Genomic DNA, 23623 nt, shown 5'->3' with positions numbered 1-23623 from the left:
TTCGAAAGCATCGCACACTGCACGTACGAACAACAACCAGCAGCGTTTATTCACACACGAGTTCACAACTTCCTTTGCTTGCTTCAGAACAAACACCAGCAGCGAGTACAACGAAGGCGTCATCAACAACACATCGCAGAGACCAGCGCTTACAAACTCAGTTCACCCCGAACACATACGGCGCGCCATTTGTGGCGAGGAGGTTCACCAGAGATAGTAGGACCAGTAGATCAGCATGAAGAAGAAGAATACGGCAGGAAAGGCGATGCGGGACACCTTGTCCAGCAGGTTGGTCTTCTGCCACAGTTGGCTCAGTGTGAAGCTGCGCTGGAAGATGCGTCGCCGGCCGGTCTTGATAGGCCTGAGAAGTGAACACACATGGGCGAAAGGGGTTCAGTCGCCTTAACACGAAAGCTAGATCAGCGTGTGGGATCTTGTAGTGCATCACGGTAACTGCTATGCGATGTCGTTTAAGTTAATCGCATTCCCATTTCTACAAAGCAAGCTGGAACCTGTTTCCAGCGATTGAGAACACACGGCGAAAGGATGTGCCTTTCTATCTCTTTCTTTCAAAGCTATAAGCCTGCGCACTGTGCGAGACGATTTAACCCGTCTCTAACTACCCTCTCCTTTTGCTTCAATGCGATTCGCCTCCCTAGCGTGTTACCACCGGTTACGTCAATGCGATGCGCTGGAAACACGATGCGACAAGCCACTTGTCGCATTCATGTAAACGCCGCTAGTGAGCTGCATCATCTTATCATCAAGGTGGAGTTCCCTTAGGGACTTTACATAAAGGGACTGGTTAAACGTGCCGTGACACTACATCTCTGCACGACTACTTTTCATCGGAAAGTTACCCTGTTCTTCGTACATCAAACGACAACGCTGTGAAATCAGAGTTAATTTGATCGTCTCGAAATTTTAAAGTAAATTTTTGGTTCATTCACTCGTCAATGCTTTGTTAAATCTGGCAAATGGCGCAATGTGGAACTCCTGATGCTATATAGGCCTCTTCTGCATCGTCTGGTATAGCACCTGCTGACATTTGTTTACCTATTGTTGTATTGACGGGCACACCACAGGCTCACTCCCAATACAACCAGCTGTGCCGCGGACACTACCCTGGCGACGAAGCAAAGAACCCGAGAAACTGGCTAAAGAGTTTTGACACATTTTCTCTTCGCGTTTTTAATGGAATTAGCGCTCTTCCTGAATTTACCCACTTTGCGATATATCGGTCGTCTGCCTGTGATGCACGCCTAACTTCGATCAGGCAAACGTGGGTCACTAGGTAGTCTATGGTCTAATGGCTAGCACATCGGGCTGCCGTGCTGAGGAAACCCGGGTCGAAACCAACCATCGGACCAACTTGGGTAAATGCCCAAGTTGATACTTGGGTAAATGCCCAAATGTGACACTGGGTAAATGCCACTCTTCAAAGCACCTCTTTCACGCCAAATTCGATTGCTGGTTATGTGCCGTATGTGACGGCAACTTGGGTCGTTGAATATGTGTTGCTCTTCAATGAACCTCTTCGACGCCGACTTGGGCATGGCTATCTATGTTCGACAGGGCACATATACCGCCTCTTCAATTGCAAAAACAAATTCTTTAAAAAGTTGCCGCTGTTAGTAGGAATCAAACCCATGTCATATCTGTTCGGACAAGCTTGTCTGAATATATATTTAGACATGCCCCACGCGCGGAATTCGTGGCGGCGCCTATAGATGACGCAGCTTGTGCCGAGGAAAGCGCCAAATAGGAGCACGGTTGCAGTACCAGGCTCATACGCGACACGTTTAGGAGGTGACAATACGGTGTGTCGCTACATTACTTCAATGCTAATCGCATTGACATCTACATTCATCCTGAGATGGCTTCTGCCTGAATTGCTTTCTATATCTCTAGCCGAAGGCAACTATCCTATATTCAAAGAAAACTATTCTATAGTGTATATTTAAGCGTACGTTAAAGAACGCTAGGTGGTCAAAATTAGTCCGGCGTCCCCCACTGTGCTGCGCCTCACAATCAGACAGCGGTTCTGGCACGTAGTACCTCAGAATCATTCAACCTTGAATCCGAAGGGGTAAAACCGTGTCATTTAGGACAATCTGGCCTATGGATACGCCGTTCCCTGTTGCGTACCTTGATGGGGCCACGTTGTTGGTCTCGGGCCTGTGCACCGAGTTGGGCACGCTGAGGGTCACCACGGACGGCGTGACAAGGGCGTGGTTGTGGTTGTTGGCCGTCGCGCCGTCAGGAGGTGGCGCACCACTCCCAGAGGCCATTGCGGTGTCCGCGTGCGTGCTGGAGGACGGAGGTCGCGAGTGCGGAGGCGGGGCCGCCGAAGCCACGCCGTCGCTTTGCCACGCCTGCGGAGTGATGCGTGCAGAGGGCGCCACCCGTATCGCGGCCGGAAGTGATTCGGTCTTCCGTTTCCGCTCCTGCAGTTGGCTTGGATTTAGAACAATGCCAGAGCCGCGAGTCTATGTGATCACTGACTTTCATCATGGAGGAAGGAAAAAGTTAGGAGGGCGCAACGCGATTGAAGCCAGGCCTGTCGGCCCAACACGTGATCGTCACGTCCAAACGCGCGGTAATCTTTAGGGCTCCCGCTCTGAATGCCGGGCTGCGGCAGGGTCCCCTAACAAGTGCGCATGACAAGGCACCAAACGTCTCGGCAAATCTCGAATCGTGCTGCGTGATCTCGACCCAGAGGTCACGTGTTCGGCCGGCACTGTGCGAAGGGCTGACGTCACGGAGCGTTCGCTCGTCAATGCTAGCTGCGTGACGTAATGCTCTCTCCTAACTTTTTCCTTCCTCCATGACTTTCATACTATAGATTACGAGACACAAATCTGGAACTCTGACCGTTCAGCCAATGTGGCATTCATTCATAGATGGCGCCACCCGGATCAGGAGTTAATCTACAGATGCATGGATTACCAAACAGTTTTTCGCGCATTCGTTGGGAAAGAACATTTCAGGTTCTTTTATTCTTCGTTATTCGGTTATGTTGCATTCTAATCTCACAAGCTATCCTCCAAGCAGTGCTATAAATAAGCGTCACCAAGTAAGCGTCACTTGGTCGCGTAATTTCCAGCTCATAAAAAAGCTACGACAATTTTGAATGTGTACGTCATTATTGTTATCCTATGTTCGGTACGCATTACTCTACTGAAGCAAAGGTCGACTATCCTTTATGCATATTCTGATGAGTTCCCGGCATTATAGTAATTAAATCTTGATTTGCTTTGCAGTCCGTCATGTCGCGCTTTCTTTTCCATAAGCAGAATTGGATCCCCGTCTGAAAGCGCGTGCACAATTTAATTATTGGCTGCAGGCATTGCGTCGAAAGAAAAATCGCTTCCTTCGAGATTTCCTGACAGAAAGTGGTACGCGGAACATCCTGTCAAATATGGTAGTACGTCCCCTAGCAATGCTGAGCACACTGAAATTAAATGATGTCACATGGGGAAAGCCGAGTAGGGATACAAAACTCTCGCCAAAAGGACCATCGGATAATGCCTATATATAGTTCTTTCCAAACTATCAATGGTGTAAAAAAACACAACCCTGTCGATATAGTATACTACCGTAATACTACCATAATACTACCGAGAGCGACTTCGATAGTATTATGGTATTAAGCTATGAAACAATAGATAGTGTAGCAAAAATTACCTATTGTATAGCAGTATTGATAGCATACGACAGTCCGGCATTTACAGTGCCATGGACAGCTTTGCAATTTTCGGCTAGTGATAATGCCACAAATCTTGTGACAGCTTACGGCTAGCAACACTCAGTTCACGCAGTTAGGAACAGGTAAACGTAGCCAAGTTTATGTTGCAGTGTTCACGTGTTTAGCATCGCTAAATTTAACATTATCAATAGTGCACTATCGATGGTACTGTCTATAGTGCACTCGATAGTACTTTCGATTTTGAATAGAGCACGGTCGAGAGTATTATCGATAGTCTTTGTACTATTGATTGTTATTGTTCAATAATGACTCAACTATCGACAGGGGCAGGAGAGTGCGCCTCTTTAATTTTAGCACTTCCGTTGCTGCGCGTGGCGTGGCTGAGCGTGGCCGCGGGCCCTATCTTGGAAGTAATCTGCAGTGGGTGCAACGATTATGCGAGCCGAGATGGCTTGTGGCTTCGTGTGTGCTGTGTTCTCGCGCGCCTAGCGTTGGAGGTCGCGTAACCTCAAGTTTCGGAGACAATTTGAAGCTAGAGATCATGGGGAGTGCGGTCATTTTATAATCCGCTCCTGCCACTCTTCATCGTGTCAGCGTTCAGTTTTTTTTTCTTCCCCGCCACTGCACAAAAGGGGGGAGGGGGGGGGGAACAAGTCGCGTGCGCAAATGCTTATTGGTTATACTAGCTTGAATTGGTTATACTAGCAAAAACTGCGCATGCTGCATTTACTTCCTGGCACATCATACGCTTATGGAGTGTTTTTGGAGGTCTGCTAAGCTTGTTATACGGTAGAACCTCGTTATATAATGAAGTCGTCAGGACCGGAAAAGTATTCACTATCTCAGTATATGCACTATAGCCATAGTTCACCATTTTGCCTTTCTGTAACTACGACAAAATTTACTTAGGCACAACTGCTTGTTTATTAAAACGCAGATTTGCAGGCTGCTATCGTTACAAGTATGGATGGTGCCACTTGATAAGTAAGCTTGGCGACCACCCTTATAGGAATTCAAGGCAGCTAATGCAAGCACGAATAGGCGCAGTTGCTGAAATGGCGCACTGAGGTCATGGTGAGTGCGGTCATTGTATAATCCGCTGTCGTGAGGAGGTCACAGAATTTGGTGCCCTTCTTTTATTCTTTTTTTCATACGGTTTCCTCGATGGCACAGACTATTCAAGTAATTCCGAATATACTAAAGAAATCTATTTTTCTTCACTGTAGCCATCTTCTATATTTCAGGAAAAGAAAGTGGATGAACGCCGATGAGAGTGTAACGGATCCCGCCGATTTTCTTCACTATAGCCGTTATTTCACTATATGCGGTTACACTATGGCGACATTGTGCGGTAGTGGCCTATTGATTTTGTTAAGACCTGCGCATGCTCCGTATGTCGCAAATGGTAATTACATACGCGGACAGGCTATAAACTTCGGATTGTATAGCACAGACGGAACGACCACTAAAAAAAAACAAGAAAAAAAAAGGACACGACGAAACATTTGTTATTTTTCCGTGGTCAGGAAAAATAAACCGCTGTTGGTAGTGTGCGCTCCGTGTCACCGTGTCCTTCTTTGTTTTTGTGGTCGTTCCGTCTGCGCTACGCAATCCGAGGACCATGAACCTACAAGTCCAAATTTCCGCTTTCTCGGGTTATAAAACTCTCTGTTTAGGAAGTCGGTCTGTTACCAGGGCCAGGATCTTCTCGAAGTTGTAGGCGACGGCGTACTCGAGCAGCGAGGCGAACACCATGACGAGGCATACGAAGAGCCACACGTCGACGGCCTTCAGGTAGTCGACGGGTGGCAGGGAACTGCGGGACTGCACCACCTGTGTGGCCAGCGTCAGAATGGAGGTGACGCCCAGCGTGATCCTGGCGGGCACAGCCGACACGTCCAGCCAAAAGGTCAGCCACGACAGGCTCACCACGAGGCCGCTCGGGATGTACGTGTTCACGATGGACGCCGTCAGGACGGCGCACGAACGTGAAGTTGGCGTACAGGTACGTGTAGTTCTCTGCGAGGGATTTGACAGTGAATTGTCACGTGGCGACATTAAGACAGCCCCAAAATGTAATGAATGCGAAACGCCAAAATGGAAGTCGTATATGAACATAGGGTGGCTTGTTGATGCATGGTACTTGGTAAGGGTATACCAGCAAACGGAAAGGATAACCAGAAAAAAACTGTGAGGCAGGACGCAGATAGACCAGCACCCTTCTTGTTCCTTTCTTTGTGGCTTGCCTCACGATTTTTACTAGTTATCCTTTCCGTTTGCTGGCATACCCTTAGGAAGTCGTATGAACAAATAGCACGCTGGAAATTGGAGCGGGACAGAAGGAACTAATGATGGGGGAAAGTGCAGGCCGTGTTACAAGGGAGGTAGTTAATTTTATGCGCTGCTGTAAATTATAAAAACAAAATTGGTTTCCTGAGCATTGACAGGTGTTCAAATACGTTCGTGAGGCTACTTCGAGCGAATATGCGTCGCGAAAGGCGGATTTGCAATTATGGACGATTGAGCCTGCGTGCCGTCTATTTCTGTTCGTTTTAAAATGATACCATTCTTTGGTTCTTCTCCCCACATTGCGGTTTGGATGTTTCTGGCCGTTTATGACCACCTTGGGGCACCATAGATGTCACTCGTTGCCGCTAGGAATTTAGTGCGTAAAAAAAAAAAAAAATTGACAGCGGTGGTCCCACTCCGGCGGCACGAGCCCCCCGTTTTCAGTACTTTTGGAGTAACCATGGCGGCTCTTTCACTTAGGATATAAAGTTGTGGTATATGCCATGAAGAGCCTAATTCTTTTAGATTCCAACTATATATATAATATGAAGAAATTGATTAATGTGATTTAGAAATAAATGTTCAAGAACAAGCATGAGATACATGGTTTTTGCGAACTGTGTCTGAGTTGTGACCATATTTAGAAGAAACTACCGCACTTACTGCATTGCGGCTTGCTCTGTAGCTTTAGGACGTATTTATCTAGTTTCTAGACGTAGGAAAATAATTTTGAATTTTTACTTTTTGGATAATCTGCTTTTGAAAATTGCCAAATATCGCAATCTTCTGTTGTAAACACCCCGGCTACTACATGCTCAAGGAATCTAAATTTTGGCTAAAGTAGAGTTCAAGGAATTTCCATTTAGGACATTAAATTTCATTCATGTAACTTTATTAGTTTTAAAGCGCAACTTCGTAGCTGTATTACCGTCCCGCAAAAATGGGCAAAAATAAAACCAGAATTCTAAATATTGCTTATTTTCGGCCGCATTATTGGGAAACTAATAAAGTTACATAAATGAAATTTTGCGCCCTAAATGTAAATTCTTTGAACTCTACTTTATCCAAAATGTCGCTTCCTTGAGTATGTAGTTGCCGGGCTGTTTACAACAGAAGATTGCAATATTTGGCAATCTTCAAAAGCAAATTATCCAAAAAGTAAAAATTCAAAATTAATTTGCTACGTGTAGGAACTAGATAAATATGTCCTAAAGCTACAAAGAAAGCCGCAATGCAGTAAGTGCGGTAGTTTCTTCTAAATATGGTCACAACTAAGACACAGTTCGCAAAAATCACGTATCTCATGCTTGTTCTTGAACATTTATTTCTAAATCACACCAATCAATTTCTTTATAATATATATAGTTGGAAACTGCAAGAATTAAGATTTTTATGCTTTATACGACAACTTCATATTTTAAGTAGAAGAGCCGCCACGGTTGCTCCAAAAGTACTGAAAACGGGGGGCTCGTGCCGCCGGAGTGGGACCGCCGCCTTAAGTATCCTTACGCTATTTGAGTGCGAAAGCATTATGACTTGTCTAATTGGTTACGTCCATGATACGTGACGTCATACATTGGCACGTGTCCTTCACAACTCTAATTTAATCCACCTTGCTCTAATTTGTACCAGCCTTAACCAACCATATTCCGCTTAATCCACCTTGTTCTTATTATGCCAAACTTAATCACTTAATGCACCTTAATCCACCTTGCTCTAGAGCGAGTTGTACCAACCTTAATCCGCATTAATACACCTTAATCCACTTTAATCAACATTGATCCACTTTAATGCACCTCCATTCACTTTACTTCACCTTAATTCACTTTACTCCACCTTAAGTCACATTACTCTTACGTCGCTGCGACGTGACGTGTGCAAATACGCACGCACTATATGCACACCTTTAGTAAGTCAGAACCGTGGAGCCACCGTGGCGTCGGGGAAGTGTGCTTGTTTCGCGCCCCCGAGGCCCGGGTTCGATTCCCCACTTGGACCCAAATGTACCAAAGTTTCTTTTCCAAGCCATTAATTTACTTCGTTTACAGGAACCTCCCTCAGAAACTTGTCGTCAAAGCGAGCATTTTTCAAAAATGTTTTTACTCATTGCGCCGTCGGCCATCTTTTTCTAACCATCGCTTGATCACGCCGGATTTTCTGCCTCACGGGACATATACAAGGCTTTCGCATTAAAATGTCCCATGTCTAGTTTCGAACATTGGCCCCCCCCCCCTCGCTGTCCATGTGTGTTCTGCTGCCCTCCTAACATGACGCTTCGCTATCCGAGAGGACACCGTTCGAGGTTGCAGACCTGAGCAAGCTTTTGCAGTTCTGCTTGGAAAATACTTAGTTCGTTTTCCAAGGCTGCTTCTACAAGCAACGTTAACGAACGCCGATGAGTGCCTCTCTTTCGGTCACCGCTGCAAACCTAACGATGGAAGCAGTTTAACTCCGGGCTCCACCGACTTTCGTGCCGCAACCAAGAATTTTTATGAGGTATGTGGACGACTGCTTCTGCGTGATATAGAAGGATGCCCTGCATGCTTTCTTTTTTTTTGTCGCATTTAAAATCAATAGAACATGCCATAAATTTTACGGTTGAATTGGAGGGGGATCGTCGCTTGGCTTTTCTTGATGTTATGGTGCAACGTTTGTGACATCGTGCTTGCCACAAACCGTTCCGTCACCACATCGCTCACACAACGTCCGCAAGAAACCTGCAGCTCCCCTAAAGACTTGAAAAGTGACTTGGAAGTCATTCATCCTGAACTTTCGCGTAACGACTATCCTGCTTCACTTGTGGCTTCAGTGCAGCGTCACCTGTCCTTGCCCGCCTAGTGCTTCCTCCGCCCCGTTTCTTCCTCGTAAACGTGCTGCGATACCATATGCTCCCGGTACTAGCGAAGCCGTAGCCTGCGAACTTCGTTCTTTTGATGTGCACGTTGCACATATGCCAGCGTGAAAACTTAAAAACGTGCTTGTAAATGTCAAAGACAACCTTCTGAAAGAAAAGTGCCCAGGTGTTGTGTATAATATTCCTTGTGCAGACTGCAGTCACGTCTGCATGAGCGAGACGGGTAATTTTCATAGGCGCATCAAGGAACACAGTTATAAAGTTAAACAAGTGTTTTCTAACGCTCTTGCCGAGCATTGTGTGTCAAAAGAACATGATATTGACTGGGTTAGGGTGCATGTGCTAGTCACTGAAAGTAGTCTAACCTCACGGCTGCATCTCGAGTTATCACTAATCCAGCCCACTGATACCACGCTGAATCGCAATGACGACAACCTTTTCTTCCGTTTATGTTCGCTGTTCGCGCCATCTATTCACACGTATACATAATCGCATTCCCTCCTTTCGGTTGCTTTCATTGTGAACGAGGCCCCGTATGAGAGCCGAAACGTATTGTCTTTCTTCTCTATTTATGGTTTTGGTCGGTGTCCGTTTTACCTTTAAGTAAAAAAAGGCGGTGCACGATACAAATATAAAACTTCCGGTGTTCAGTCGTTAGAGGCGCGACGACCGAACACGGTAGATCTTAAGATCGTATCTTGCGCAGTGTTTCTTTTTTTTTTCTTATCTTTTGTCTCGTTCACCAGCTTGGCTAGCGTCAGCTGGTACATCCTATATAGTGCAGCGGCAAAGGGGGAGCTAATTTACTTTAAAAATCAATTGGGGACGCGCTCGCCTTCAAAACTGTCACATATGCGTATATCGAGCCTTTTCCTCTGATTTGTTGTTTCGTTTTGCCACTTGAAAGGCACTACTTGAGAGATATCAAATTTCCAGGTATGTCGGGACATCACTGCGATAGTGGCCGTTTAGGTTAAGAAAAAAAAAGAAAGCTAGAACGAAATGAGGCTTCATGTACAATAGTCATAAAAAGTTTTAGAGATCACCGGATCTGAGGTAAACGAGAGTGGCGGCGTGGCCTTGCTTGTTGTTCATCTTGAAACGAGCGAATCGTGGCGCGCGCAGGGAACAAGGACTCGAGAAGGGGCAAGACAGTTCACATACGTAGCGCTACGTCTGTGTATTCTTTTGTGCTTTCTCAACTCCTTGTTCCCTGTGCGCACTACAATTTGCTAGTTTCTGAAGTGAAGTTGAATGTTATTTGCGCAGCCTGAGCACGAAGTTTCGTATTTGGAGCTGCAACATGTGCGCGAAAAACATGCAAGTATACTGCTGCCGCCACTTAGTGACAACAGCCACTATAACTGCTCGCGAATTCGTCGTTGCCTCAGAGCTAGTGGTCAGTAAACATGTGACGCCTACTGTAGGTACATCCCTTTGATTTCTGAATTGCTTTTTTTTTTCATCACCTAATGTACGGTTATATAATTGTCAATTTAGATATTACCGATACTCTGGTATCTGGGGCATAGTGTTATGTTATTTGGTGAAACAAAACAGCCAAATAGATTTTTTAAAAAGGCTCGATGGACGAATGTCCGACTGCTTGGCAAAAGTCGCGGTTTCCCAGTATATCTTTAGCAGAAAGTTGCCGTTTCTCGGCGCTTCAGTTGGCACCTATTTTATCCTTCAACATTCCTATTAAGTGCTTTCTTTTTTCTTTATTTCTTGGAACGCGAGTACGCAAAGGAAAGTGGGGCAGTAACGAGTGATTGGACAGGAGGAAATATGCTCACACGCTCATGGAAGTCATCGCGAAACGCCATAGTGTAGCCGAATTGGCGCTCGTGTGTAATTAGGCTCACAAGGCTACCTTCCTCCTGGTAGGGAATGAAGCAATTCTCGTCACCACTGCCGTGAATACATACAGCCTTTATAGGCGTCGACTTTCGCGTAGCATTCAGGGAACGACATATTGATCATCGCTGTGGTACTCGTTCTCCCGTACTACGTCACCCGGAGCGGCATCCCGAGAAACAATTCGTCGCTATTTGCCCTCATGTATCCATCAGGACCCGAATCCCTTGCGTGTTTTTGCGCTCGCGCTCCTGCACGTTAAGCTGCGCCGCAGTGTGTTGTAAGCATCGACCAGTGGTCGGAAGGCCGGTTGCGCGGCGAACTTAGGAAATAGGCTCGCGACAACAATAGACTCGGCGTTCATCAATACTGCCGCCGCTTTGTCTCATGCCACTCCGTGGGCGTAGGTATAGAAGCTCTCGCGAGAGGGCGCCTAATTTCCGGCAACGACGCCCCCTAACGTCGTTTGCCCTTCGGCGCCGTCGTCGGCTTAGGTTAGCTTCACGTACAATTAATTGTTTGTGCAATGTACTCAATCACCGTGAATTGGGCTATATTCAGTAGTGTTTCATCAAGATTAGAGTACAATAAGTTCGCGCTCATTATCTCAAGTCCTTCATTTCACCAAAACATGTCGTATATATTGCTATGAGCTAAATATCAATTCTCACAAAGTGGATGGGAGAATGGCGCCGCGGTAACTCAATTGTTAAGAGCTTCGCACGCGTAATACGAAGACGTGGGTTCGTACCCACCGGCGACCAGTTGCTTTTTCATCCACTTGCATTTCACTTTACTGATAATTTCTTTAATTCAATTAAGGACTACAAGTAATTTACCCCATGCTGTTCTTGGTCTCATGGTTTGTTGGCTTCTTATGGTACGACTAAAAAAAAAAATATCGGGCCTCTCGGTTACCTTTCTTCTAGTTTATACTAGAAGTGAGGTATATATATATATATATATATATATATATATATATATATATATATATATATATAACACTGAGTGTTTTTTATCTCGAACAGAATTTAAAAAATCACCCATGGCATGCAGCCGAATTCCACTTCTTTAGCTTCATTACTCTTAGAGGCGGTCATTATTTGCACGATAAATCAAAATGAATACGTAAGTAATTAACACTGTGTCGCTAAATAAACTGTGAACTAATTGCCTTACCACACATCTTGCAATTTCCCAATAGTAGCCGGTGACTTACAAAGTCATATCCACTTGGAACGAATTCTCAGGATGACAGCAGTTTCGATATGTGCGCCCCCAAAGTTTGCTACGAAATGCTTTGGTGTTCTAGTAATTTTCAGCTTCGATCCATCAAAAGGTGGTTTATTATACATGTAAACAAATTTAAGTCAAGAATGAATTTTTACAGCAAGATTTACAGAAAGTCAAAGTGAGCAGCTCAAGAGCGCAACTGCCACGCCCTTAGCAGACGCACGTGAATGACGTAACTGCGCCCCACCGTAGGGTGAGCATGACGTAACCTGACTTGATCTGGACATGATGCTCGGCAACCTGTGACGTCACCCATGGTCTTTTATTATCACAGTTGCGCTCTTTGGCTATTTAGTTTTGCTTATCTGTGTGAAATTGGTCGGAACTGTTACGCTGTAACAAGTATCATCGTCAATGTTTTTCCTATGTTCGGAAATTTCTATGAGCTCCTCGAATGTCGCGCTAAGTATTCCATTTTGATCAATCGCGAGGTGTTCTTTTGAGTGAAATAATATAATTGATATAATTACTTCACTATTTACTACACCCAGTGGTATTCAAACGTATGACTCCATGGCAAAAACAATCTAGAGGAAATCATTGACTTTTCGCATCCTCTTTATTTTTAAAGGAATTTCGAACGCATTTCGCGAAACACCCAGCATACCACCCTCAATTTCGTTCCACACAATATCCAAGAAGTATAGGTAAAACAGCTCAATATCGTTTCGTGTATAGGCCTTACAAAGTTGAAACATATTTGCAAAAAAATGTACTACTTCAATGTAACTTATTCGAAACGGCATCGGGAGCGTAGGTTCGTGTCCTACAATAGCCCATTTGCTAATGTGCAAATCTTCAGCGTCAACAGCGGACATTCGCCAGCCAATGACCATCCGTTTTCCAAGTGTCCGTGCCACCTACCATCTGTATGTATATCTATCTATTAATGCGAAAGCATTATATGCCCTATTAAGCAGGAAATACGGCGTCCGTCCGACGTTAACGTACGATGGTACCAAAACCCACGTGACCAAATGGTGACGTCACATTCCCAGCGCTGGACCTGCTGCGGCTCGCACTTCGAAATCACACGGTGAACAGCCACGGCGTTGGACGGACGCCGTGGTTCACAACCTAAAAACCGACCTGGCCGACTCGCAAAATTGGAGTAAGGTGGATTAAAGTGGACTAGGGTGGATTAAAGTGTATTAGGGTGGGTTAAGGTGGATTAAAGTGAATTAGGGTGGAATAAAGTGGATTAATATGGATTAGAGTTGCTTAAGGGTGGTACAAATTAGACCAAGGGGAATTATTGTGGTTTAAGGTGGAGTTTTAATTTAAGGTGATAACTTATAGACAAGTCCTCATGCTTTCGCGTTCAAATCGCGTATGGATACTTAGGTGACTGTCAACTTTTCTCTGTCTAAACATGTCAACTTACCGAACATCCACGCTTCAGTGGCCGTATGTGCCACGGGAACCTTGAGGTCGAACTGCAGAGGCTTAATATCCTCCAGGAGGCGGATGGCAGCCGAGAAATTGCGTTGCGGACTGCCCGGATCATCCATCCAGTGCAGGGTGGCCGTGTCTTCGGGCGTGGACACTGAGAGCAGAGAAAAAAAAAATAAACGGTACTAGTGAAGAAAAAAGTTTGAGCTGGAGCCGATGATGATCATAAATGTAAGCGAATAGCAACACGCTTCAAGAAAACTACTTCTCGCTAATAAAGGAATGAAGCGTTTGACGAAGTGTATTTGTTGGAGCGAGGATATTTGAGTAACATTTTAGTGTTTCATTGCGTTATTTCGTAGAGAACACAGCCCTTAACCAGCACATTTGTCGCGGTATTATAGATAAGCCTGCAAGGACGTCTTTAAAAAAGGAGCATGTGGATACAACAGTTGGTCGACGGCATCCGGCAGCGAACTCGAGCGCACGTGTTGTGCGCCTGCATAAAGCGCCACCAACCACGAAAACGGACGGAAGAACCAAAGAAATCTATTCGCTTTTAAAAAAATGGTCATTTGGCTCCCGCACAGTCCAACAACTACGAAGGGCCAACGTTGTTCCAACGTGAGGCCGCATTGTCCCTGCATCGGACAACGCTGGCCGGACGCAGGGCCTACGCTTGCCTCACTCTCAGTGTTGTGTTACATTCAAAAGGCGTGCGAGTGGCGCCTTCTCGACATTCTACGGAGTTTTGCGAAAGCCGCGAAACATTACTACAGTTGAAGCGGGGAAAAACATTCTCTCGGTGCGCTACGATCAAAATCTCAATGTAGGGTTTAATGCCTCGACCAGTAGAAATTATTGTACTTATATATATATATTTTTTTTTTTTTGGGGGGGGGGAAGGTTTCCGGTCTCGAAGTCTTCTTCTTTCTGGGGTTTTGCGTGCCAAAGCCAGTTCTGATTATGAGGCACGCCCTAGTGGAGGGCTCCGGATTAATTTTGACCACCATTGGTTCTTTAACGTGCACTACAACGCAAGCACACAGGCGTTATTGCATTTCGCCTCCATCGAAATGCGGCCGCCGTGGCCGGGATTTGATCCCGCGATCTCGTTCTCAGCAGCGCAACGCCTTATCTGTCTGAGCCACCTCGGCGGGTGGTCTCGAAGTCACCGTTGCGGTCGTGATATAGAATTGTGTTAGTTATGCACTGGTAACTGTTAATTGTTGTGCCTTGCGTGCCAAGTGCCAGGAGATATAGCCCGCCTAATCTGCGCTTGCAGGCTGTATACACTACGAAGAATGACCTCAATGTCCGCACTCAGCATTCCCCAACTGCCATCCTTTGAACCAAGACACGACCTTTGCCCATGGACTAGCGCTGCCTCTGCATATCGCTCAACGAATGCACTTATTCTGTTTTCTTAGAGACACTGGTCTCAATGAGATACTTTAGTTGAGTGTCAAGTTCTATCTTTTGTGTTTATCCTATTCATTTGGGGTGGTATTCTGTAAGTGTCCACCTACCGTACATGTCCATTTCGTCTGCCGCTCAAGTTCTGATTGGCTGGGATGGGGTACGTGTCAGAAGGAGGCAGGGGCCCCCGGCCAATCAGCACTTCAGCAGCAGACGAAATGGACATGTCCACTAGGTGGGCACTTACAGAATAACCTCCCTGGACTAGCCAGCTAGGCATGCCGCCAGGCAAACCTCTTCAGCATCCGCTAAATCACGCTCTCTCTATATATCTCTCTCCCCTTCTCTCTCTGTCTCAGTGTTAACTATTATTTTACTAGACCGAAGTTCTGTATCTCTCATTGATCGACAAGTTTCACCATCACCATCATGCTTTGTTCTTCTACATAGCTGTTTGGTTGTTCACCTATAATTGATGCAATGTTGCTGCAGGTTACTAGGAACGTGACATTGTACCGAAATTTGAAATACCTTTCATAATGTCAAAAACCCCGAGGGCCATAAATGAATTAAAAAAGCTGCACAGTAGGTGAAGTGGGACGGAGTAGTGGAAGGCTCCCGATTAATTTGGTCACCCGGGTTATTTAAGTACACAAGCGTTTTCCAAGTCCGCCTTCATTGGAACGATACCGCCTCGGCTCGGAATTGAATTGAATTGATTGAATTTTATTCTCCTCGAACAAATACACAAGGAAGAAGTAGGGATAATCATTATCAACGAGAATAATGATAATGAATTGAACCCGCGACCTTGCGCTTCATGCAGCGCCACCACTACCGCAGTTGGTGTTCGCTGTGGTGTAGAAGGCGTAGCGGGACCATAAGGAAAGCACAACGAGTGCCTGTTCAAGAAAAATCCATTGGCTCGTGATATTCCTTGATAGAACAATCTCGTGTGCAGTGTACCAGCCAAATAATGAAGAGAGAACAACGATATGAGGTGAGCATTCGCGGAACCCGCATATAAAGTCGTGCGAACAGACATATTGGAACTATTGTCGTGAAAGTTTTTAATGATTTCGCGAAAAAGGAAAACACTACAAGGCGCCCAGCAGAAGGAGCACTTACACGTATACAACATGAAACAGGGTGATAATTTTGTACACATAGTGGTGGTGGTGGTGGTTGTGGTTGTGGTGCTTAGCATTATTATTAGTAGAAGTTAGTAACAGTAGTAGTAGTTAGCATTATTATTAGTCGAAGTTAGTAGCAGTAGTAGTAGTTAGCATTATTATTAGTAGAAGTTAGTGGCAGTAGTAGTCCCTTGTGTCGAAAGTGGCACAAAAAAGCCAAGAAGCCTGGCTCTCACATGGGCGTGGTTCTTTGCCCTTCTGGAATGCCTCTACGATTTCGCGTGTCATATTGTGCTTACTTCGCGTGTCCCTTTAAAGCCCGGAGGAGCCTTCGTGGTGGCTCGCTGAGCATGTTGTTGCATGTGAATGCGATGAAATGTGTGGGAAAAAATACACCACACCTATCACAACATAGACAGTCAGGCACAGTTTCAAATAGACGGAACACTATCACGTCGTTTCTATATTATGCCCGAACGCTGCAATGCTTGCGACACTGGCTTGATCGCTTCATGCTCCATACCTTGCCCATTGGCTGGCATCGAGGCGTCGTAGTGCTGAGAGCACCGAAGCGTTTAGGGCTCTGTTATACTCCGACGTTCACAACGCGCGCGCGCGCCGGCGTTCGTTTCGTCGCGTCACGTCGGCGAGGCCCCGCCAGGCGCAAATCCGCCTGCCCTATAGTCCAACGCGACGCGGCCCGACGTAGCGGCCGCAGCCAAAACAGCGCATGCTCAGTAGAGCAGAGCGCCGCGCGGAAAGTGAGCGCCGCGTGGAAAGAAACACGGACGCGGTGCAGTCTGGGTAACGTCGTCGGCGCGAAATGCAGCATGCTGCATTTCGCGCCGGCTGCCGCCGGGCCGCGCCGACGGACGCTGGTCGCGTCGGTCGCGCCGCGCGTCAGAGTATAGAGTGCTCGCGTTTTGCTAGCGTAGCGTCGCTGTGCCCAGCGTGCACGCGCGTCGACGTTACGTCGGAGTATAACAGAGCCCACTGTCGGTGCGCGTTAGTGTCATAATGCAGTACTTCTCTTTTCTGCTCGTAGGCGGCGGCACCGCCCCGAGCAAGAGCGCGGGTACACGGAGGAGTGTTAGATATATAAGGCGCGTCTGTGTAGCTCTCTGCAAATGCGTTTGTGGCCAAGAAGCCTGGCTCTCACATGGGCGTGGTTCTTTGCCCTTCTGGAATGCCTCTACGATTTCGCGTGTCATATTGTGCTTACTTCGCGTGTCCCTTTAAAGCCCGGAGGAGCCTTCGTGGTGGCTCGCTGAGCATGTTGTTGCATGTGAATGCGATGAAATGTGTGGGAAAAAATACACCACACCTATCACAACATAGACAGTTATGCACAGTTTCAAATAGACGGAACACTATCACGTCGTTTCTATATTATGCCCGAACGCTGCAATGCTTGCGACACTGGCTTGATCGCTTCATGCTCCATACCTTGCCCATTGACCAAGCCGGTCTACGAGTTATATTTGGTATGTGTCTGAGCAGCGCCGCGTGAAATCGGCGTGCTATATGAACCACTGGGGTCATTCTCGAAACTATTTGCAACGGGGCGTGCTTCGGGTTATGTGTGTTGCATGGCTGATTCTTTCGCAGTTAGCTGTGGTCAGCCATAACCATACATCTGTATCGCACGCATCTAGTATCGTGGCCTTCGGGGTTCGCGTGTTGCAGTGCCTTCGGGAATGGCGCAGCAAAGTCTGCCGTGCGTCGGGAAATCTTCGCACTGGTATATATGTACCCCCTTTATGACCGCTGGCTTTCGCGAGCATGTTTTCTTTGTGATATCGAAGCAGCGAACGCTGAAGGCGCGTCCATTTAGTAGGAACCCGAACACTAGCGCCACCTTCACGGAGCAATTCTGGGAGCGCCCTGCTACTGATCGGTGGAACGTACACAGTAGACGCGTATAAGCACCGTACCTGTAATCTTAGGAATAGAAACGCAGTGGTGCACTGTGCGACGCCGTGCGCAAACATTGCTCCGTGGGCCTCGATTACCCCTCAGTAACACGAAGAGCAGTGGAAAAAAAATAATGTAGTGAAAGAAGTCTATCTGTATGGAAAGGTGCTCGACAATGCACGTGGTGCAAACTGTGCTGGGCCGAACACATGTCACGGGACGGCAGCCACGGGTGGTCGCTACCTGCGTGTAGTTATTTTATTGAGGTGGACCAAACACAGTCCCGTGGAGATCGATTGCTTGATGACCGGTGCGCACGACCTGTCTACGCAACTATCATTCTTATATTTTCGTTTTCTTTTCCTTTTCATTATGCACCAGCACTCCATCATTCATTTTCCCATCTCCTTCCCTCTCAAGCATTCGTCCCTGTTTTTTTTTTTTTTTTGTCTTTCTCGGAACCAATCGCGCAAAGGACACATGCAGTACTCTGGAATCGAGCTTGAGGTTGTGCTGGGTAAGGGAGACGGGACATGTTAATCGACCGACGTACCACGCTTTGTCTATTTCCGGTGAGCAGTATAGTAGCTGCAGCAGCAGCACGAGGAGGAGGGGTTGTGGTGGCGTTAGAGGTCGATTGATATATTAATGCTCGTACGGCAGCTCGCGCTGCGCGTGATAGGCTATAGATGGTCATCTACGGCTTTATGGCCCCAGCGAACGCGCGGCTACTCATTGACGCGTGGACACGTGCGTCCACTGGACGTTGGCAGTTCAGCAAGCCTTCCCACAGAGGAGTCTACCGTATGCAGTTTTATCTAGGCCTATATAATCTTCTTTTTTATCGAAACAGACAGTTAGTCCAACCTGGCACTTGTTAGAAAAGTGACTGACGCTTAAAGCTGAGCAAACTGCAGAAATAAGGTCAGCGTGGCCATAACGTCGTTTCGAATATATATATTTTTAAATATGCAAAATGACAATATTTCTCAGAAATCCTTACGTTTCACAATTTTTTTCTTGTTTGTTTTACTTTTATAGCTGTTGAGGGACCTTGGATTTCAAAGGGGTCTATTCAAAGCATGGGTATGTAGTTTTGAAAGTGCTTTTAATCGTTAATTGCGTATCTTTGACGTCTGAGGATGCGCAGGTATATAAATATGAAGCGTTTGTACTGAAATAAAGTAATTGCAAGTGCAGAAAGTGTCGTGTATTTTTGTGTCTCTCCACCTTGTCCTGGTCAGTGCACTGCTTCACCAACACGGTATGATGTTCAAAAGTCATCATCACATTTCTTTGGCAGAACACCTCAGCAGATGACAGAACACCTCAGCAGATGGCAGAACACCTCAGCAGACGACACTTTAAACAAACCGTGAATCCTGCCAAAGTTGGCCCGACGTGGGACAACAATGGTCCTGGAATGGATGAAAGTGGCGACATAACATTTACATTGACCCTGGTACAAGTCCTATCTTGGATTCGTTTGCTCTCGACGAAGATTCTATCCGTGTCCAGGATGATGTGTGAACCACCGTGCCGTCATCGTCGTCGAGCCGTCGGCGGTTGATGATGGTGATGATGAGCCTCTTTTATGGCTCGTACACACTAATCGGGATTGGCCAAGAACGGGCGGCAGAAGGATGCTCAAGCAAATGCTTATTTGGAAAGGAGAAACGCAAAGTAAAGGGAAAAAAACAAGAGGGGATACTAAAATACCTAGACTAGTTTGCGAACGAGCAGTCACACCAACTGAACGGAAAATTTTAAAAGAGCTTAAAATCAAGGAGATAATAAATACAATGTTAATAAAGAGTGCGGAGAAACCAATTTCAGTGAAATTAATGCTGATCTGATAGGCCGAATAAAATTACACTGATTAGCAGGGTAATCGTTTTGTTTCAGTTAGAAATTCAAACACTGTGCAACAATCGTCTCTGTGACATAGCCTATGTGTTGAGACACCAAATGATCATATCACCGGTGTACTTATTCCTAACCTAATTTTGCAGAGTGGAGCTTCGAGTAATATCTTTCTCTGGTTTGAATATCGTCGGCATGATGAAAAATTCAATTTCCTTACAATTGTGGCAGAGAGGGGACATCGTCAGACCAGATCTATGTAAATAAATATTCAATTGCGCGAATGCGACAGCGTAATCCGGTGTATGCAACTTCCAATTGCCGATATGGAATTGCCGGCTACCATCGTCGTTGTCACCGTCGTTATGCCGTCGTCGTTATCGTCGCAATTGCTGCAGTGTCATCGTCACTGCGGTGTCGCCATGGAAACGAGCACGGTCGCCATCGCGGTCATTCCCTTTGTCACCGTTGTCGTTGTCGTCATGCCCACGTACTGCCACAACCCACCTGCTGCACTTAGAGTATCACCTAAACAAATGGATCGAAATGGCCCTGTGGAAGTGTTCCCCCTTTCGATGCCGGCTTAGATTCGAGGCCGGCCTGTATTCTAGAAAATACGGCAATACGTGCGAGCGCCGATGAAAACAAGAGGCGTGGTCGCCATGCCATCGAGATGTGACGTATTGATGTCCCTGTGGCAGCAGGTGTGAAAGCAGGTTGGAAGCAGGTGTGAAAGACTGGCGTTGCAGGCGGAGGGGAAGAGGGATATGGGATGGTGGGGGAGGGGGTTGAAGGTGCAGCAGTGGCTTTCCCACCCTTTTGTGTGGGCAGAGGGGCGGATTGCTAAGCTCCCATTGGCGTGCCTTCGTAATAAACAACACCACAGCTCGTCGGATGCCGTGACACGCTTGTCTTCTGTAGAGTGCGCAGGTTATCGAGGCGAAAGGACCAGCTCGTTTAGTTATCATCATCATCCCCATCACCATCGGTCAAAGTTCAAAATTAATTTTTCATTAACTTCAAATTTCATCTTTAATGACTGGGATTTCTACATGTCGGGGATGAGCGTAACGTACGTACTGAAAAAAATATTTAATATTTTACTGTTCATACTCCCGGCCAGGCACTCTTTCTGAGACATTTTACATCTTACCGAAACATTACTGCAACTGAAGCTAAATACCTGAGTATACACATTAAATGTTAGGGTAGACGGTCAGATTCAACAAAATGGTCGTATTTCAATAGTTATGCAAAAGTTTCGCTTGAGTTAACGGCTTACGCCGATGTCGCTCTTCTATAGTGATTTCTATGACGTTATTTGTCGCATCGCATCTTACGTCTTTTACCAAATCTACCTATTTAATACTGGCGAGAACCAACAAAAATGTATTGAATGGCTGAATAATAAAGTCTGCTATTCTGGGCGCATTTTAAAAATCGCTATTTCGCTTTACTGCTTAGAAATAAAGAATGTCACTGGTTTGAAAGAAGAACAACGTTACATCTTCATTTTTTTTTTTTCGTTTTTGGTATATTATTTGAGGTAGTTATTCTCACATAATTGTCACCTGGGCAGATACGTCAACAACAGCATGCCACACTTACTGAGTCCGACTTTGAGGAAGCAGTTCTGCGTGTCCATTGGGTACTTTTGAAGTTCCATCAAGCAATCCACTTGAAAGAGATACCTAGATGAAATAAATGAAAGTATGAGGGAAATGTGTGTACAGTTTTTCTGCAGGAGATACTCTTATGCTGGAAGGTAATAGAACATTTAGAAGGAGGTAAAATACGCTGTTCTTTACATCTTGCTATTCAACGTCCCGCTACCTTGATTTCAGCTTTCACGCGGTTTTTATGAAGTTTATCGATACGAACTCGCTTAGCTCACGGTAATCCTCAGCGTTACAACGTTACTTGTCAACAGACTAGACTTACTCAAGCACAAAACTTTGCCAATTTAAACGGTCATCATACAGCCTATCTTTGCTCGCAAGCCTTCTAACGTATGTTATCTCTCTCTCTCGATATATATATATATATATATATATATATATGAGTTATAAAAACACGTTTGTAAAATGCATCAGCGACTTATTTGTATAGTTAACAGATCTGGATATTTTTTAAAGTGTATCTGTAGCCCAAAAGAACACAACCACACATTTTTAGCAGCACATTAGGAGGCCTTTATAAACTGCGGGAAAAAAAACGAGGACACAAGAAAGAAAACACGCACGACACCACGAGCGTCGTGGTGACTCAGACATTGCTACGATTTCCCATATTCTTTAGGCGATGCGAGGTATTGTGCATGTACTGAATTACTACAGTGCGGAATCCATTTCCTTCTGGAAAGCATCTTTCCTTTCTTGTTTGTGTTTTCAACTTCTCCTTAGCTATAGATACTAGAACAATGTCAGGATAACCTGCTGACGCAAGTCGTGCCACTTGCCTCAAGGTGGAATGCCCCTAAGGGTCAATTGTCACTGAGAATGGCACGTGGCGAAAATCGGATGCGCTCTCCTTGCAAAGCAAGTTAAATCTACGAAAAGTTGCCGATCCCTTCCAAATACAAAATCCTGAAGAGGTTCTACTTTTTTTTTTTTTTGGGGGGGGGGGGGGGGGAATAACTTTGTCAAAGTTCTTTTTTGGCCTTACGTTGAACATAACGGATTTATACTGCTCCTTGCCACAAGCCAAACTCCTCCTTTGCGTGGAAGAGTGTGTAAATAGCTTTTGCTCTGTAGCATTTCAGAATACAGTAGGTTTCCATAGAAGGTTTCCTTGAACTGCTACGCTTTTATCTGAAGTATACCTACATCGAATGGGATGAACAGGTCTGCATTCAAAAGGAGGGGTTCTGTATAGGCTCATGCATAGCTATTGTTCTTAGTGATATATTTAGCCCATCGTGACCGACTAACAGGGGGAGGGGGGGGGGGGGGGGGGGGGGTGCCCTCCTTGCCCTACCAATAAGTGCGCCTATGGAGCGCGCGTAGGCAAACTGTGAGCAGCGCGCCCTGCTATCCCGCATACTACGTCAATTGGGCCTAACCGGTAGACGGCGCCACCGTACGTCCTTACGAGCAATAGGTAACTGAGGCGCCAGGCATCATGCTAAGAGATGTGTGGCTCAATTCCTTGGCATTAATCGGGACTCAGAATGAGTGAAGGAAAACAGGAAGAAAGAGTAAAGATGGGGAGGGAGGGGCTTCTTTTGAAGTCAGAGAAGCACAAAGCAAAATTAATCGGGACTCACAAGTATCTCTACATGAAAAGCGTGAGAATGGAGGAAGAGGTCAAGGAAGTTGGCAACCAAGTACAGGATAATCGAAACTGTAAATAGACAACCAGGGGTCATCAGAAAGAAAGTGAGAGAAATAGAGACCGTGAATTGGATGCAAAGAATGGGAAAAGGACAATGGAGATTTACAAGCTGTACGATAACACAAAGGGCAGTTTCAAGGCTCGAGCCGGTTGCCTAAGGACTATCGGAACAAATTTCGGAACTAGATGAGACATGTGTATGCTGTAAAGATCCAGAGACCACTCTCCTAATGGTTCCACCCAACGAGAACCGTCTGCAACTCCCAGAAGCGCTGGGTTTAAAGGAAGGAAACATAAACAGATCAGCCGTAAATCAAGTTAAATGGTGGAAAAAAAGCAGGGAAAGATGGATACGACCTGATCTCTTAAATCATAGGCAGCGGTAACTGAGGCGCCAGGCATCATGCTAAGAGATGTGTGGCTCAATTCCTTGGCATTAATCGGGACTCAGAATGAGTGAAGGAAAACAGGAAGAAAGAGTAAAGATGGGGGGGAGGGGAGGGGGGTGCTAAACTTTCAAATGCTTATTTTCGTGTCTCTGGTTTCTTCCCTGTGGATTAAATCAAG

General features: G+C 45.9%; 2 protein-coding genes across 2 annotated transcripts in view; one reads left to right on the top strand and one right to left on the bottom strand.

The window, feature by feature from the left end:
• LOC119452728 (gamma-aminobutyric acid receptor subunit beta-like) overlaps positions 1-23623 on the bottom strand; it is a 32539-nt gene continuing 8916 nt past the window's right edge. Inside the window, 6 exon segments of the mRNA XM_037714683.2 lie at positions 1-361; positions 2149-2447; positions 5402-5683; positions 5685-5728; positions 13387-13548; positions 21332-21414. Coding sequence (XP_037570611.2) covers positions 205-361; positions 2149-2447; positions 5402-5683; positions 5685-5728; positions 13387-13548; positions 21332-21414 — 1027 coding nt within the window. The 3' untranslated portion in view covers positions 1-204.
• The window catches only part of LOC119452849 (uncharacterized), a 92956-nt gene continuing 75003 nt past the window's right edge, over positions 5671-23623 (top strand). Inside the window, exon 1 of the mRNA XM_049667324.1 lies at positions 5671-5714. The gene's annotated coding sequence lies outside the window, so the exon portion shown is untranslated. The remainder of the gene's footprint in view (positions 5715-23623) is intronic.

The sequence above is a fragment of the Dermacentor silvarum genome, chromosome 5 (genome assembly GCF_013339745.2).
Source record: "Dermacentor silvarum isolate Dsil-2018 chromosome 5, BIME_Dsil_1.4, whole genome shotgun sequence".
In the NCBI taxonomy this organism is placed as follows: Eukaryota; Metazoa; Arthropoda; class Arachnida; order Ixodida; family Ixodidae; genus Dermacentor; species Dermacentor silvarum.
This window is presented reverse-complemented; position numbering and strand designations above follow the sequence as displayed.